Raw genomic sequence first — 19449 nt, forward strand, 5'->3', positions numbered from 1 at the left:
ATTACTTTAGAATTATATAAAACAAATTAGTCTTTTATTCCTTTCTACTGTGACAACCCCTTAGCTGTTTATATTTGACTGTGTTACTGCATTCTGGAGTTTAGAAGGTGTTTTTCTAAATTAAAGTTCAGACCAGACATGTTTTAAGGTAAAAGTGTATTTCATATAGTTTAAGAGGATAAAAGATGTTTGTTGTCAGAATCAGAATAAATTATCTTTCTTCTCATTGCTGTCAGTGGCAGTTTGACTGTCATTAAATCAAAGGTAGTTGAAGCAAGGAATTGCATACTTGTGAAAAGAGTGAAAAAGTAAACCATTTCTGGGTTGCAAGCTGAATATAAATACTTGGAGGATTGGCAGATAGGTTTTCAGTTTATTGCTAGTGTTCTTTGCATTTTGCTTACCTGTGTATTTACCACCAAGTAGAGAAATGTCCTTTAAAAGTACCACTAAATAGGAACTTTCTTTTGCCCTCTTCCATTATTTGATTTCTTTCATACTTATTTCTAGATCTCAGAGTAATTGAAGCTGTTCTCAGAAACTTGTCTCTCATGATATATGGGATGTTTTACTTGAAGTCTTCCTTTTTACTGTTATTCTCCTGCTAGATCTTATAGAGAATATTGTTCAATGGTGTGTTATCTCTGGAGGAAAAATATCCATAGGCTGAATTTTGAATCTAAACTCTTTGCTGAGAACTATTTAAATTGAATATAACTGACCCAGAGCTTACTCTGCTTGGTAAAGTCACTTTTTGTTGTGCGCTTAGATAACAGGCTAGGGAGCCACCTGCAGTGAGATTGGAAAAAGCCTCTTCTTCAGCTTTTAAGATGTCATAATTCTAGGTACCACATGAAAAGCCGATAGAGTAGACTAATATTAGAGTTATTTTTAGCTATGCATAGCTATATTTTCTGTTTTATGAGTATAAATTCATAATACCTATTCTAAGATCTAAAATTTTTTAAAAATCTATATTTTTGAACTATTTTTAAAATTAAAGTTTCAAAAATAGTACAAGAACTCCTGGCTGCCCTTCACCCAGAATCACCAGTTTGTAACATTTTGCTACATTCATCACATTTACTTTATCATTCTCTGTACATGGGTATAATTTAAAATTCGGGAGTTCCCATCATGGCTCAGTGGTAATGAACCCAACTAAGATCCATGAGGATGTGGGTTCCATCCCTGGCCTTGCTTAGTGGGTTAAGGATCTGGCGTTGCTGTGGGCTGTGGTATAGGTCGAAGACGTTGCTCTAATCCTGCGTTGCTGTGGCTGGTGGCATAGGCCAGCAGCTGTAGCTCTGTTTTGACCCCTAAAGCCTGGGAACTTCCATATGCCACAGGTATGGCCCTAAAAAGGCAAAAATAACTACATAAAATAAAATAAAATATAATTCGGAGCCACTTAAGAGACATATATCTATACACCCTAAATCCTTTAGCACATAATTCTGAAGAACAAGAACGTTCTCTGACAGCACATTACATAATCAGAATCAGAAAATTTAGCATTGAATCAATGCTGCTGTATGAGTTACTCTTTACTCAGATTTGCCTGTTGTCCCAGTAATGTACTTTATGAGGACATTCCTTCTCCCTAGACCAAGATATAACAATTATTTAACTTTGACATATCTTAAATTGGTGTTATCTCTATGTAGATTTTTTTCCTTAAAAGTATCTTAACACATATCATTATTTAAACTTAAGTTCTTAATAATTGATTTCCGTTTGATAAAAGGCTTCCAGGAGGAACTTGTGATTGTTTGGGATACCAGTTTTGGCAGTGATCTGATGGGCATGAGTCATCTGGTTGGAAGAGAGGTAGAAATCAGAATGGGTATTGGCTTTGTCACCATAATTTTGGGGAAGTCACAACTGTTTTCTGGACCTCGGTTCATTCACTGTGTTATGGGCCTAATGACATGCCTATCTCATTGTGCATGTAGTTAAGATCTCTTTCAAAACTGTTTAAAAGTGTACAGAAAAAACTGTCAGGATGCTGTTTTCAGATTCCAATTGGTAGACTATTAATGATAACCATTTCTATTATGAGAAAGAGAAGATTAAAGAGTTAGGAAGCTGTCTTTGTCATGTTTATCTTTAGATGATAACCATGTGATAAAGCGCTGTATATCTAGAAAGAACTGAGATTTAAACCTGAGAATGATCTACATGAAAGTAATGATGGAATTTTATTAAAATAGCAGAAATATCACAGAACACTGTAGGATGAGAAATGTCAGTGGCCCTGGGCTAAGCCCTAGGTCGCATCCATAGATAGTGGATGGTGGAAAAGGAAATTCTAATTCCTAGGTTTTTCTAGATTTATCAGTAAGTGTTTGCTCAGGTGATTCTCATTTATAAGCATTGTGGTTATGGACACGATTGTGGAATAAATGAGCTAAAGACAAAGTCACATCATTTACTTTTCCAGTCTCTTAGGTGAATATTCAGTTCTCTTTTGTGTGAAGAAATAGTAAGCTTTGACAAATTTGTGTTGCTCTTTAATTTTTACTTTTTAGCAACCAACTCTTCCTGCCAAATAAATAGAGTCATCAGTCATCCCACTCTTCCCATCAGTATCACTGCTCATGAAGACAGGCACATCAAATTTTATGATAACAATACAGGTAAGAATTCATTGAAATTAATTATTATTTAAAAAAAAAATCCCCACTATAGTTTTGGTGTCTGTCAGTGGTTTTATAGTCAGGGAATAGGCACTGAAACACAGTTCCTCTCCTGCATCAGTTTCTTTTTATTCCAAATAAATCTGCTAAAAACTAGTCTTCATGATGGCATGTAGAATCTTCTTGGTTTATTTAATGGTAAATAGGTGCTATATTTTGGCCATAGAGCCAAGCTTTTTACCGGGAACACGGTGAAAAATTTATTCAGAAAGTAATAAAACGATCTCTTGCTGCATATATATTGGGGGAAAAGTAGAAACATGTTGGGAGTAGAGGCACATGATCAGTATATTTTGTTCAAAATTGTTTGATTTTTTGAAGAGCCTTAGTGTTGCAGATTGAAAAACCTGAGTCATTGGATTTATTTTTCTTTCTATGGGCTAATTTTTTCTGTATTATAATACTGTTTGGTACTGATTGATTTGAACTTTCCAATTTTTATTAGATTATATTTTGCTAGTTTAAAGGAAATGTGTGAAGAGCTGGTTGGGAGAAAAACTCCCTGTATTAGCAACCATATTTACTATTGGTTTTGTAAATGTGTTGACTTTTGCTAACTTTCCTTCGCTGTGACTGCTGAATAATTTATTATTTTTAATCTTTTTCTGTATATACCAGAATTGTGGCCAGGTTTTCTATCTGTTCCTTTCACTTTGTCTCAGTCATTTCCTCTGTTTTTATAACCCATGAAATTTGCCTATAGCTAAAGGATGCAATGTCTGAGTTCTAGCTAATGGAAAACAAATTACTGACTTCTATATTGTGATTTGAAAGACAAAAATATCTGAAATTTGAGCTTTTGTTTCTCATCATCGCCATGACTAGAGCAGGGAGGGAGCCCTGTGTTGTTCTGGCAGTTAGAAAAGCTGTTCCTGCAGAGACTAGACTGAGAGGGGTTACCAGAGAAGCCAGTGCAATGTGGTAACTCATTAGTATTCAGGATGAGGAAAGCAATTAATAAAAAGTAACAATCTCTTTTTCCAAAGGCAAACTGATCCACTCGATGGTAGCCCACCTAGAAGCCGTAACAAGTTTAGCAGTTGATCCTAATGGCCTGTACTTGATGTCTGGCAGTAAGTACAACTATGGATTATTTATTTATCCTTATCATTTTCATATTAATGTGATTTTTCTTTTAATTTCTTTTCTTTTGATATAGGTCATGACTGTTCAATACGTTTATGGAACCTAGAAAGTAAGACGTGTATCCAAGAGTTTACAGCGCATCGGAAGAAGTTTGAAGAGTCAATTCATGATGTAGCTTTCCACCCATCCAAATGCTATATAGCCAGTGCTGGGGCTGATGCACTGGCTAAAGTCTTTGTATGACACAATGCATCGTCTTCACCTTCTAGCTCTTTATAAATAATCAACTGCACAAAAGAGATACAGAAGACCAGGGCAAGAATTAACCCATCCAGCCCTTTTGTTCTGCTGAAGGAGCACATAGAACATTTGTTAAAGTATAGTTTTGCAATTCGTTTACTGTTTTCTAAAACTAAGGTTTGTTCAGGTTGCTGCAAGCTCAGCTGAATCTGTAAGCCTGAAAACTTTAACATTTTTCCCAAAATAGGAGCTTTTATTTCTGAGGTGGTTCTAATTCGCTAGGCAGGCCTGAGCGAAGAACCTAGATTTAGCTTGTCCCTGTTGAGTAAATAGGGCACATTATAAGGGATAATTAAAAAGCTTGATGGCTGGGAATGAGTGGAGGAAGAATGGAAACTTAGACCTAGTTCACCCCTGAGAAATCTTGTTACATTAGGTAGTCAAAACAATAGTCTTTATCATACCTGCTGTAGTAACCCCCATGTATATAATGACCAGGCAGTGTTAAAATGAGTTTTTAATTTAGCTCTCCTTTCAATTGTTCATATAAAGCACCTGAAAAAACATTTTACCTATTAGAAGGAAAAAGGGAAATGCAATAATATGTTAAATATATTATTACTCAGAAATGCTAAACAAATATTTAGTTTGTAAGCAGATTTCTATATTGTATTACATTTTTGAAAATAGATTTGGTACCATTCTAAAGTTTAGCATCAGAAACACTCACTGTTATGAAGAATAGTTGATAGAGTCTGCTTTTACTAAAGGATTTAACTTATTCAAGTTTAAGATTCTGTTTATTTTTAAGGGCAAGCAGGGCATATCTTTATAATAATTTCTATTAATTTTAAAATTCACTCTATTCATGTGATATTTATAGTGCCAGAGTGATTATTTCATATCAATGAAATCTTACCTTTCAGTGGTTGAAAAGCTGAAAGTTATTTACGAGTACTCATCTGTCAAAACCTATATAACCATGCCTCATGATCTCTACTCCTTCTTTGTCTCTTGTATTCAAATTATCTGACACTTACCAAAAATAGTTTGTAATTATTATGGTTTAATAGTCCAAAGGGTATGGTTAACCTCAGGCAGCTGCTTTTGCAGAAGTACTAAATAAAGCAAATGTTTTGTACCCTAGAAGTTCCCCTATTCGTATCTCCAAGAAGAACCTCTTGGAAGTCTGGATGGAATAGTTTGGTGTATAATATTGGTTAAAGATTTCTCTCTTTCCCCTTCTCTAACCCACCTCCAGCATTTAATTGGAATACACAACATGTTTTAATGGGCAGTGAATCAATATTGTTTCTGGGGAAAACCATGTCTTAAAGGACCAAGGTTCCCTGAGCTCACCTTATTTATGGTCTGCATATGGTCAGCTCTTGGGATTTCCATGACCCCCCTCTCTGGACCTGGTATGTAGACCTCATTCCTATAGCTGTCTCACCTCTCTTCACATTCTCCTCTTGTTTGCCCAAATGTCAGAGACCAATCTGGAAATTAGAAATAAGTGATGCCCAAATTTCCAGCACAGTATATCTTTAATAGGCTCTCAGACTTAAAAAAAAAAAACCCATATCCATAAGTACTTTAACCTTTTAATATAATTCCTACATTCCTATGCCCACATATCCCGTTATCATAACAGTGGCACTTCCAATGATATCTACATCTACTCCATGAAGAAGTATTCCAGTGATGGTGTGGATATTAATTGACAGTTTTTCTTTCAAATATCTGCTTATCTGCCGCTAGAATTCTGCAGCATACAGGCAAATTTTCTTTGAAGACCTATGTTAAATTTGCCTGGGTTAATATTTTGACACAGCTACCTTTGTCATTTCATTTGTGCTTTGGTTAACAGCGGGCTCAAGGGTTGCCTTTGTATATTCAAATGAATTGACCTGGATGTGAGCTACCAGGTAATATTTTATTCCCACACAGGTTTAGATTTCCACATTGTGTTTGGTGAAGTCCTCTTTTGATTCTTCGCAAAGTAAATAAAAGATGTCACTGACATAAACATTTGTAGGTTACTGGAAAATCCCAATCAGGTGCCCTTAATTGGCATGTTTATGATGGATGACTACAAGCTATTGTTCTACCAGTTATTGCTTTAATTATCTTCCAAGGTCTTCAGTGCCTGCTTTACTTATGTCACTGGAAGTCTCAAAACCAAGACACTCTCTTCGCCTGAGTTTTATGCCTCATGGTTGAAGTTTTTCTGTTAATGAGTGGAAAATAACCATGAGATACGTAGACTAGTGCAAATGATGGAACTGTTGAAAGTTCCTTAGAAAGCCAGTGCTGTGCTCTTGGAGATTGTACCCAGAAACAGATTCTTCTCCACTAGCACAGCTTGGATCTCAGCCTAGAAATGAGCCAAAGCTGTCTTCCAGCCGGAGAGAAGCATATACATGTGCTGATTTTTCCCCCAGCCTATCAAAGATTCAATGAAAATTGGCAAAATGAACAAATTCCACATTCAAACACTCACTGAAATGCTTTCATAGTGCTTTATTTGTAAATATTTTGGATGAAATGTATTGGAGTAATATGAAAATCAGCAGGAGATGTGGGTCCCTGCCTCATTTTCATATGCTGTGGATACATCTCTGGGAGCTTGCAGCACCCTTCTCAAAACTCAGCTGTCATATGGGGCTCATTTGCTACTCAAACAATAGACAAATATTTAACATAAGTGATATAATGACCTTCAGTATTTTTCTATTGAACAAGTTTAGCAACTTTTGCCATTAAACAGATGATTAGTTATGCAGAGTATTTAGCTTTTATAATCATTTAGTTATGACTAAAAGGGGGGAAATTGAGCTGCATCACTGATGATGAACTTTGTGAGAAATTTTTTGTTTATCTGACTTTCATTCCTTCAGTATTCTTACTATAAATTTCTTTTGGAGATAATGATGAAGATTTATTTGAAAATGTCTAAAATGTATGTATATTTTATAAATATATATTATATATATTATAGGAATATATATAATATATATAGACTATATATATATATATATATATATATATAAAACAAACCATAGGTGCATTTTACTGTTTTGTATTTTCATTTTTGGAGGTAGTGTACACAGCAGGTAATGATGAGTATGATGATGAGTATTGTGCTGTTTGCTTTTGCAGTATAATATATAGTTCTAAATGTTTAAATTACTGTATATACTATATTCATTATAGGCTAGCATGCTTGTTTTAAAGACTGTCATTCTAGTTTATTAAAATCTGAATGTAAGAAAACTTGGCTATTCAAATGTGAATTGAAAAATATTCCATTCTCAGTACTGAAGTATTTCCATTGAACATTCAGGATTTTTGACAAAACAGATATCATCAAGAAGGCAATAGCTAGAGAAAGAGAGGTGCCTTTAAAAAAAATGCAAATGCAGCCTTACAGTGAGGATGAGGATTGAGTTTTTTTCTGGGTGAAGGGGTGTGAGAGAGTGTGAGTGTATGTGTGTTGTGTGTATGCTTGCCAGTCCACAAAGGTCCTGATTTGTGACCATCAGTGTCTTTTTAATGTATCTGTTCAACTTCTAGGACTTCAGGGGACATTTCATGCGCTGTCTTCGTGCTCTTCTGAGCACCATAAATACTTTCCAAGAATTTTGAATGTGAATTCCTAGAAATTTCAATAGAGAAGAAAATAACTATTCTTTCATTATAATTCAAGTTCAGGTAAAAGGAAAAGTTACTGATTTACCAAAATTATGGGATCTCATTAATGTTGGCTAAGTAAATGTAATTTTTAAAGGCTCACTTTTTTAGTGCTTCATATATTTCCCCTTTACACAAGAGCATGTCATGAAATTCTTATGTGAAGGTTAAACTAGTAAAAGTTATTTTTAGATTAAACACCTGAACTAGTTAAAATTCCACCTAAGAATAGTATTTAAATGGCATCTTTCATATCTACCTCTTTGTCATTGCTGCCATTTTGACTCAAGCAAATCTTTATGACATCTAAAATAATGGTTGGATGCAATTTAAAAATCTGTGTTGGTGCTTTTCTCAGGCTTTGTCATTTAAGTTGTATTGAACAAAGATGTCACAAATCAGATTGAAAGGCTTAGAATTACTTTGATTTTCTTTTGAAAAAACTGCTTAAAATTTATCAATGTTGATAGTGGAGATAGTTAGCTTCTGGTTAGTATATATGTCTGTGTGATATTTTCAACCATGAGCCAAACAGTTATTGAATTTACATGGGAAGAGAGCTCTAAGTATAATTTTCTTCATCTTATTCTTTGAAAGCTATTTCAAGGCTATAAAGTACATCATGATTGATTTCTTTTACTCAGAAGTTGCCTCTGTGTTACTGTGTTACTTGTTTAGTTATTTATGTAATTGCAGTATTTTGTTTAACACTGGGATTCAGGTTGTACAAAAGCAGTAGCTGACAGAAATTATATGTATATTTTTCTGAAACGTATCAATTCCTTAGTAAGTTCACTTTAGACGATGGTCCAGAAAACAAACATGTTTGTATTTAAAAGCAAGGGACAGGTCAGGTCCTTGGTAAATGATTTGAATTGTTTTACTTTTGCCACTGGAAGCTTTTTAATTGGCTATATCCATCATCCACTTGGATCTCCATGTTATTTATTGGAAGGGATGCCAGGCTCACAAAGTATTAAACAGACTGCATCATTTTTTTAAATCCCCCCAAAAGCAAATATAAAGCCAAACAGGGATTCCCTAAATCTCATTTATTTATTCTAGCAGTATTCCTAAAGTGGTGCTTAAGGGTCAGAATTTTTTGGATCTTTGCTAGTCAAGCTTTAGATTTGATTTAACTGGGACCACATGCCTGTCATCCCTCTGATGTAAATTAGAAAGTTCATTTTGATTTAGATTAACTCTAATGTCTGCCTGGGTTTTTAACAGGCTGTGAACCAGTGAGTGCCTTGTTAACGTAGAATGATTTTTCCCTGGTTGTGTGTTAGCTCCTCTTTGAAAATGTCTCAGAGAATGGTATTTCAATTGATTTGTAGAGAGCTGCTAAATTTGGTATTATCGGCAATCAGAAAGTCTTCAGTCTACCACATACCACCCTCCCTACTTTCTTCTCATTGTTTGGCTGAAGTTTGCCTCTTGTGAGAGACAAATGCCACCCCCTTTTCACATAGCTTTTTTCCAGTCCAAAGTAAAAGGTATTCCCTTACACCCATCCCAACGATATGATCTAATACTGTTTTTAGGAGGAACCACTTGTTTGTAATCCTATAATCTACTGGTTATGTTATGTCTTCTCAACTTCAGTTTACTAGAACTGGCCTCAGGGCATCATCAGTTCAGATTCCTAAATAACTCCTTTTCTCCACACCCCTCCACCCCTCCAGCTGGTGAGCCCTGGGCCAGATTGTTCGATCTTCAGGTATTTTAAAATTTAGGTATAATATCAACTAATGTAAATTAATCCAGATGCTAATTTTTGTGGTGCAAGAAGTTTCTTTTGTAAATTCAGGGTATGGATAAGCTAATTAAGATATCCTTTTTTGGTGGCTCTAAGTGTATTATTTGTTTTTAAATAAAGTGTACAAATATAGATAACATGCTATAGGTGTCTCATGAATTGAAATATTTGTCAGATTTGGAATCTAGTGAATTTGCAGTTAAGATACTTGAATATAACCTGATTTTATTTTTTGTGTGGGAGGTAATAGAGGGGTGCATAGAAATAAAAGTGTATTAGACAAAGTAGATGTGAATCCAAAGTAATGAACCAACCTTAATTATCAATTGTAGGAAAGTGGAGAAGTTTATTATGATAGAGGGTTTGGATCTTTGGAAAGCCAGTAAAACTAAAATATCCCATATGATTGGATCATGATACTTTCAGGAACACATATGTATCTTTTCTTAAGTGTTTAGTTATATAATTAAAAAAATTATACACATCTATAGATAAATTTAATGTGTTTTTATTTTTTCTTTGGCCACTTTAACAAACAAGCATAAGCCTTTTACCCCTTGCTCCTTGAAATCAACATTATTTTTTAAGGGCTTCCTCTGCCCAGAATTTACAATCTCTTTTGTTCTAATCTGGAGTCACAATACTCTATGGAATCTGAAAGGCACCTCTTTTGGTGTCCTTGAAACTATCCACTGTTATAGGATGCCACTGCAGTAATGCATGTTCTATTCTTTGGTGTATACACATTTTTCAGTAGTGTCAAAAATGTCCCTTTGTCCCTTGTAATGAGAACTGAAATATGATTTGCTGGGGTTATTTTAGAGTAATCTAGCTCAGAAGGTCAAGAGGACTCCAAAACGTTTTCATGCATTGATGGTCCCTCTGGGGTCAGCCCAGGTTCAGAATGGTATTCCAGCCTGTTTGGGGTTTTCCTAAGAGTACCACTGAGGCTTCAAGGGGTCCTAGGTTGTCTTGGCACTTAGAGTATTTCCCAGGAGCACGTAGAAGCCTGATAGCACCTTTTAACCCAAACACTGTACCATAACCATCCCTCCACTTGTTGCTTCTAAATTACACCTGTCACTTACAATGATGGGGACATGTTCTGTGGAGAAACACTGACATGCACTTTTGAAAATTGAATTCCATTATTTTGTGAAACACAAATTTTAATTTAGTGTATTTTGTATACTTTCAAAATCAAGCAGAATCCTAAATCTGCCTAACAAAATTATTCACCTTGAGCTTCACTTAGATCTTACAAAACCCTAAGCCCTTTCTTATTCCTGGTTGTGATGGTGGTTTCAGTCAGACTTGAAGAAGGATCTGACTGTTTGGGAGAATAAAATCTTTAATATCATGCTAATAGGAAGGGTCTATTTCATAGAAAATTCTCTTGTCCTTGGTTACTTAGCCATTCACCTTGCATGAAGGCTGGTCCAGATGCTAACTCCACGTTGACTTTTCCTGTGTGTCTCTTTAAAGAGATAATTAATCCAGTGATGTGAAGGAGAACCCACAGTAAAACATCTGTTAAATAGCACTTGGAGTACTAGAGTTAGTATTATTAATTCACGTGCCAAAGTTTTTCATGCCCTCATAAGATCCAGGGTATGTATCAGGTTCTCTGTCTATATATAACCTCAAACCAAAGATATTTTTGAATTACCTCATATAATAGCATCATCAAATTAAGGGTAATGGTAGGGAAACCCATCATTCAAATGAGAATTCCCAAACCAAAAAACTGTAATAAAAAAAACCTGCATGCATGAAAAGCAAAATTTTATGTTAAGCATGCGTTGTAAAAATCAGCAGCTTGTGGTTTATATATGTTGAAATATTAATGTATACTGACATTCAACTACTCCTTATGGAAATGGGACAAATAATTTTTTATCAATAAGATTAATTTTCTTTAGAGCAAAAGAAATTCATCAGAAAGTTTACATTGGATATTGGATAACTTAGGTGAGGGTGTGGGGAAAAATGTACCACACTAAAAAGGAAAAAGGAGTTAGCCTTTGATCTGGATCCATCACACATGGTCTTCCTTTCTCTTTAAATGGCCTGGAAAGGTGACCTCTGAGATCCTTTTCCTCTGTAAAAGTAAATGGTTCCAGTTCTGGCTTGTTTTGTAATTATCCCTGTAATCTAAAAGATTTTTAAGAAATAAAACTATCCTAGAGTCCCCTGATTAAAAAGTACCATACAATACAGCTTTTTATTATATTGTAGCAGGCTGTATTAAGACAGGGCCAAGTGTGCTGTGACATCTACATATGTTGGAACAAAGACCAGACATGTAAGAAATGTGGCCAACTGGTGACCTCATGAAAAGATAGAACCTTTTTTTTTTGGCCACACCCGCAACATACAAAAGTTCCCAGGCCAGGGATCAAACCCCAGCCATAGCAGTGACATCTCTGAATCCTTAACCGCTAGGCCACCAGTGAAACCAGAGAATCATTTTTATGGGATGAGTTCTGTTTTGAATGATTTCGACTATGTTTTTAGAAGCATTTAAGAAATATTTACATCTTTTTCTATAGATTTGGAGATCACATATTTCAGAATATCCTATTGATGGGATTATTGACTCAGTGTATATTATAGAAAAAGAAGAACTCCATGGTCTCATCTTTTGACAGTCATTTATGGATAACACTCCTGACTCTTGCTCCCCACAAATACTCACATGCCATGGAAGAGTTCTTTCAAATGTGGTAAATATTTCAGTATATTGCTAACTGGAAAAGCAGTATTTTTATACATAGCTTGTAGGTAAACCATGGAGCCTTGTGCTCTTTGATACATGTAAATATGAATGGAACATTAAAATAGAGTATGTGTATTATGTAAATAATGTTAGTAGTATCCCTTTAAAGCTATTAAGGGTAGATTCTGCCAATTGTCATTCACAGATTTTGGAAGTGTGCATGTTTAGCCAAAATACCATTTGACAGTTCATTTAAGGAGAAACTTTGTTTTTCAATAAAGTAGTACCTGTTCAATTTCCTTGTATAGGTCAGGGTCAAAAGAAATGAGGCTTTCAGAGTTCCCGTCGTGGCGCAGTGGTTAACGAATCCAACTAGGAACCATGAGGTCGCGGGTTCGGTCCCTGCCCTTGCTCAGTGGGTTAATGATCCGGCGTTGCCATGAGCTGTAGTGTAGGTCCCAGACGTGGCTCGGATCCCACGTTGCTGTGGCTCTGGCGTAGGCCGGTGGCTACAGCTCCGATTCGACCCCTAGCCTGGGAATCTCCATATGCTGAGGGAGCGGCCCAAGAAATGGCAAAAAGACAAAAAAAAAAAAAAAAAAAAAGAAAGAAATGAGGCTTTCTCCCAACTCTGAAACATTCAGACTTACTTTTATTCCTTTGGCCAATCTTTTAAACAAGCAAGACAACAAGCTCCTTATTTCTCATTGTTGTAGGATACTTAGGAATATACATCTAATGATACAGTTTTTAAAAAATGAAGCTTGCAAGCAGACCTTTTTCTCTTTAGAAACATCATTGCTTTCTCGAGGCAGAAATAATTTTACTTTTGAACTTGAAGGCTGTGGATCCTGGCAGTTTTGTGCCTTTGATGAATGCAAGTTAATACAGCTTGCTTCTGCAGATAGACGCATTTTATTTTGTGTGGTCTTTAGAAATTATTTTGGAAGTACAAAGATTGGTAAAGAAGATAATAATAAGTTTAATTTACATATGATATATTTCAAAATCTTGTGGATTTTTTTGAAGCATGGGCAGCAGGTAGTGATGAGTTTTATTATGAATGCCTTGATTCTAACCCTATCTTCAACCCAAACTTTGCATATTAGGTATTGCTCACTTGTAGCCTAAAAAAAAATGAGTTAATTGTTATTTGTTTGCTTCTGTCTCTATAAGCTCCTTGAGGCAGGAACCATGTTTGTTTTTCATATATTCCCATTAACACCTCTCCTGATGCCTTACCATATGGAAAGTACTCAATAAATACTTACTGGTTGAATGATCAGAGAACACATTTTAAAACTATCCAAATCATCAAAGACAAGGGGGTGGGGAGGCATCCATGCCAGTCCTTAGATGCTCTCAAATGTGTTTAGGTTTGTGGATCTGATGCTAAGAATGAGGTGTACACCCTACTTGGGGAGGAATTTAGGCTCACCTGGAAGGTGACAATAGAATGCCTCATCCTTTTCTAAACAATTACATTTTGTCCGCTTTGAAACTGAGCAAAGCATGTGGGGGACTAGGTGGTGTCTCTAAGCCTTGTTGTGATGTCTCTCTGCCCTCCCAGCCTCCTGAACACCAACTTACTGACCTCTGATCCCTTGACAGGGAACTCTCTAACCTGAAACTAAACCCTGCCTTGACTATCTTGGGCCCAGACCAGGTCCACCACTCTTTTTCCTTATGATCCTCAAATGGTCTGCTTCTCCGGAATGGCTTTTCTTCTTCAAAGAGGAAGGAAGATTGTCCCAGTAGAAGCTTGTTGAGAAAGGCATTCCTCTGGGGAGCTTGCTTTGGAGTTAAAGAGCTTGCTTGGACCAAGTTCTTAGAGCTGTTTTTGTTCTTAGGGAAGTTTTGTCTTGAAGATCTGATGGTAATTATCTAAATGCTTATTACCTCTCCTAGGGATAGTTCTGCGTTATCTTGGTTTGCTGCTACCACTCCAGGAGGGCCCAGGAGGCTTGAGGCTTGAGCTGAACAGCTTAATTGCTTCAGGAGTAAAATAGTCAACTAGTTAGAGACAGGGTGTTTATATCGAACAATCAAAGGACTGTTAAATCATTAAGAGACTCATCAACAGAGTAGTGAATTACGTGACTACAAAATATTCAACTAAAAAATCTCAAAATAATATTAAACCTATATATTCTGTAAGAACTATTGTCTCTCTTTTTTAATTATTAAAATACAATTTCTGTACACTCAGTATAGCACAGAGGAAAGAACAGGATTATGGCCTGGGCACAGAGCGTTTGTTGTCTGTGAGACTTTAAACAAGCTAATCTGAATTGGTTTCTCATCTATGAAATGGGTACTATAGATCTACTCACTTAGATTGACTTGAGAGAGTAGATATAAAACACTCTAAATCTCGGGTGGTAGTAAGCATTCAAGAAATAACTATTCACTTCCTGAATTCAGTCTTCTTATCATGAAATTCTGTCACCCTCCTGAGAGCTTCTGGAATATCAGATTTTTAGGAGAAATAAGGTTAAAATGAACATCAGGAGAAGCCCTAAAGAAGTTATACATAAAATATTACTTTCCTCAATAATTGAGTGCCTGCTATGTGCTAGACTATTCTAAGTGCTGGTGTTAAGTGCTGTAGCAGACAAAATCCTTTACCTGATACAGCTGACATTACAGCTGGGGGAAACAACAAATAATACAAGTAAAATACATGGAATATTAGTGATAGGTATAAGGAAAAACAAAAAGAGGGGAGGCGATTTGATGTTTCTCAGATTAAAAGAGTGACAGGGATTTCCTCTTGTGACTCACCGGAAACGAATCCGACTAGAAACCATGAGGTTGCAGGTTCGATCCCTGGCCTCATTCAGTGGGTTAAGGATCCAGCATTCCCGTGAGCTGTGGTGTAGGTCGCAGATGCGGCTCAGATCTGGCGTTGCTGTGGCTCTGGTGTAGGGCAGAGGCTATAGCTCCGATTTGACCTGTAGCCTGGGAACCACCATATGCCACAAGTGCGGCCTTAAAAAGCAAAAAAAAGGAGTGATGCAAATTAATACTACTTCCGTTTAATAAGTTAATTAAAAGAACAATACAAAAGAGCAATAAATGAAATAAAGATGTGTAATGGCAAAACTAATATCTCACCATACCATTTCACTCCCAACTCCGTTGTAGCAGCCTGATATCTCTTTCTATATTCTTATTCACACAAATATGAGTACACAGATATTACATACAGGGTTTTGTCTTTTTCTGTAGTTATTCTGAAATTTCTAAAATGTAATGTGTATTGTGAGCACCTTACAAGTATATATATACATATATATGTATATATCTTTTAAATTTCTTAATTTTTATGCACAATTTTACATAAAATAATTTTTTGATGGGTCGGTTTGCTTTACATGGGATTATATACATCCTCTGCATTTTTCTCAATCAACAACATATGAATCCCTCCACGTCTATCTTATAGCTCTTATTTCATTCTTTTTAATGCTGGGTATACTGTATGATGACAAAGTTAATGTGATGGGCGTTCATTTCGTTAGCAGATTTTTACTGTTATGGTAATTGTGCCTGTGCACATATCACGACCATGATAGTTTTACTTCTATGGAATAGATTCCCTGGATTAGGATTGCTGGGGTGAGGAATATACAGATTGAAAAAACTTTAGTAGGTGTTGATAGATTGTGTCCCAAAAAGATTGGGATAATTTACATTTCCATCAGAAAATGTACCAAAATACTCTTACCCTTTATACTTACTAGCAAAAATTATAGTGTTTAAAAAAAAAAAAAAAAAGAACCTGGTGGTGGGTATAGTGATTTCTTGGCATTATTTTATTTGCATTTTCATTACTACTGTAAATCTGGACAATCTTTCTTTTGTTCTTTGGTCATTTGGATTTCACTCATATTTTAATTACCTATTGTATTAGTTTTCTATTGCTGCATAACAAATTACCACAAACTCAGCAGCTTGAAACAGCACCCACTGGTTATCTCACAGTTCTGTCGGTTAGAACTTCAAGCAGGCTTTGATAGGGCTCTCTGTTTACTGTTCAGTAAGGCTGAAATGAAGGTGTGTGCTAGCCTGGGCTCTTAACTGAAGGCTCTGGGGAAGAAGTTCACTTTCAAACTCATTCATGTTGGTGGAGTTTGATTCCTTGGAATTGTAGGGTAGTTATAGCACGGAGGGTCCTGCTCCCTTGCTGGCTGTTAGCCAGGGATTGTTCTCAGCTCCTAGACGCTGCCCTCCAGTCTTTGCACGGGGTCCCCTTCACCCTCAAAGCTAGGAAGGCTTCATCAAATCTTCTCATGCTTTGACTCTTTTCTGCTACCAGCTGCAGAAGACTGCTTTTAAAGGGCTCCTGTGACAAGGTCTGGTCCACCCAGATCATTTCCATTTGTTAAAGTCAGCTGGTTAGCATCTTTAGTTATATCTGCAAAATCCTTCACTCAATAAATGTAGCATTATCATAGGGGTAACACTGGGGGCAGAAATCATGGGGGCCATCTTAGAATTCTGCCTACCATAAATATTCCTATTTTAATTTATACTTTTATATTCATTTTAATTTTATTCATATTTTTTGCTTATGTTTCTATTTTGCCTTTTTATTTAACTGGTTTGTAGGAGCTTCTTATATTTCATATTAGGCCTTACTACTCTTGGTTGCAAACATTTTTTTTCTCTTATTAGCTATCTGTTAACCACATTAATAAGCACTTTATCCATAGAAAACTTAGCCATATGGATTTCACGCTTAAGGTTAATTGCATATTTGCATTTTTAATTCACATTCAAAATACTCATTTTTATTTTCACTTTTTCATTTTTATTAACATTTTGCCTATATTGCACTTTAAAAAATTGTAAGGAGTTCCCATCATGGCGCAGCAGAAACAAATCCGACTAGGAACCCTGAGGTTGCGGGTTCGATCCCTGGCCTTGCTCAGTGGGTTAAGTATTCGGCGTTGCTGTGAGCTGCAGTGTAGATTGCAGAGGAGGCTCCACTCTGGCGTTGCTGTGGCTGTGGTGTAGGCTGGCAGCTACAGCTCCGATTAGACCCCTAGCCTGGGAACCTCCATATGCTGCAGGTGTGGCCCTAAAAAGACAAAAGACAAAAAAAAAAAATTGTAAGTGCTCTTTGTGTATTATATAAACTCATTATTTGTAAATTTTATCCAGATCTATGATTTGTCTCTTGACCATATTTATACCTTTTCCCACTAAAAATCACTCTATTAGTATATATCCAATATATATATTTTCTGTATTGTTTAAGGTCTTCACCCCTGGGTGGCATGTATAGTCTCCTGGAATGGCTTCTGCATTATATTTTTGGTTTTTGTTGTTAGTGGTTTTTTTTACATCTGTCTTTATTCCACTTGGAATTTGTTTTTGTATAGAATGCAAGCAATAGAACCTTACTTTCTTTCTGAGTGAGTTGCCAATTTTTCTAGCACCCTTTATTAAATAAACTGTCTTTTCCTAATGAATTGATACATTAACTTTGTCACATATTACATTTTCATATATGATAGGATTTATTTCTCAATATGCTATTCTGTCTTGTGTGCGTGCGCACGTGTGCACATGCCTGCACGTGTGCGTGTACGTGTGTGTGTGTGTGTGTTTCTGGCTGCGCCCGTGGCATGTGGAAGTTCCCCAGCCAGGGATCAAACCCATACCACAGCAGCAGCCTAAGCCACTGCAGTGACAACACTGGATCCTTAACCCACTGAGCCATGTGGGAACTCCTGCTCTTCTGTTTTACTTCTAGTTCTCTTTACATATGGCAATATCATATGGATTCAATTACAGTGGCTTTCTATTATATATGTGAACAGTGATGTTATAAAATGATCAGGCAGAGCATTTTCCCACCCTACATCCTGCCGGCTGTTCTTTTTACTACTTTTCTTGGCCATTTGAAGTTTGTGATCATTTTATGTAATTAGGAGTTGATATTGCATTAATTTTATAGATTAATTTTAGGAAATTTGACATATGATATTGTCTTCTAAGAACTAAGAAAGTTATACTTTCAGTTTGCAGAGATCTTGTCTCTATCTGTAGTAAGATTTGAGAATTTTCTTCAAATAAGTTTTGCATCTTTTTTATTCAAAGTGTTCTTGTTTCTTAGCCTTTTGGTCATTACTTTGAATGAGTTTTGTTTCCATTTCTAAAGGCTTATTATAAATAAAGAAAAAGCCTGTTTTTTTCTGTGTACTTATCTTGTATACAGCAAATTATTATATATACTTACTAAATTTTCTCATTAATTTCAGCATTTTTCACCAGAGTCTCTTGGGATTTTTAGAAATATAATTGACACACACAAAAATAATTCAATTTGTTTTTTGCAATGTTTGGCAGATTCTTTTCTAGAATCTTTATTTTCTAGAAACTCCATCATACTGTTTGTGTTAATGGTGATAGCAGGCATCTCTGTTATTGATTTTAGTTGAGATAGTTTGAGTATATAACTATTTAGAATATTTGTTGCTAATTGGTAAATTATCTTATTTAATACTTTTCTTTCCTGTTTTACCCAGAGATTTTATTAGGTATAGCTGCTGATTTTATCAAATGTAGCATTTTTTGAAGTGGTTATGTGTTACTTTCTTTTACTCTGTTGACTAGCTGGATTATGCTAGTAGAGTTGCTGACCTTAAACCACTCTTGTCTCCTTGCAATAAAGCCTGCTTGGTCATAATGTGTTATTCTTTTCTTATAAATCAGTATTCCAGTTGCTAATCTTTTACTTAGAACTTTAACATGAATATTCATAAGTGAGATTAGTAGACTATAGATTTCTTTAGTGGGTTATTTTATTAGTTGTAAAAAAATTATGCAGGTTGGCAAAATATGGGAATAATCAGAAGGCTTACCCCTGCCGGTGAGAATGCAAATTTATTCAAATGCAATTTCCACTTTATTGGAAAACCATTTGGCAGAACCTACTAAAGTAAAAATATTCATATTATGGAATCTAGTAATGCTGCTTCTAGGCATATACCCAATAAAATGCATACGTATGTTCACCAAAAGATATGTTTTAGAATGTTTATAGCAACACTATTAGTAATAGCCTCAAACTTGAGAATACCTTAAAGTTCATCAAGTATAGAATGGATAAATACATTTTGTGTATTCATATAATGGGACATTATACAACAAGAATGAACAGTGTATAACTATGTGCAACATATGGGTGAATCTCAGAAGCATTACAATCAGCTTAAAAAGCCAGAAACAAAAGAATACTT

At 35.6% G+C, this 19449-nt stretch overlaps 1 protein-coding gene across 2 annotated transcripts in view; it reads left to right on the plus strand.

The window, feature by feature from the left end:
* Window positions 1-18896, plus strand: part of STRN (striatin) — a 114925-nt gene extending 96029 nt beyond the window's left edge. For both annotated transcript variants that reach the window (XM_013996218.2, XM_003125240.6), the window contains 3 exons: window positions 2532-2639; window positions 3686-3772; window positions 3859-18896. In XM_013996218.2, the coding sequence (XP_013851672.1) occupies window positions 2532-2639; window positions 3686-3772; window positions 3859-4028 (365 nt within the window). In that variant the 3' untranslated portion in view covers window positions 4029-18896. The remainder of the gene's footprint in view (window positions 1-2531; window positions 2640-3685; window positions 3773-3858) is intronic.

Source organism: Sus scrofa, chromosome 3 (genome assembly GCF_000003025.6).
Source record: "Sus scrofa isolate TJ Tabasco breed Duroc chromosome 3, Sscrofa11.1, whole genome shotgun sequence".
Lineage (NCBI taxonomy): Eukaryota > Metazoa > Chordata > Mammalia > Artiodactyla > Suidae > Sus > Sus scrofa.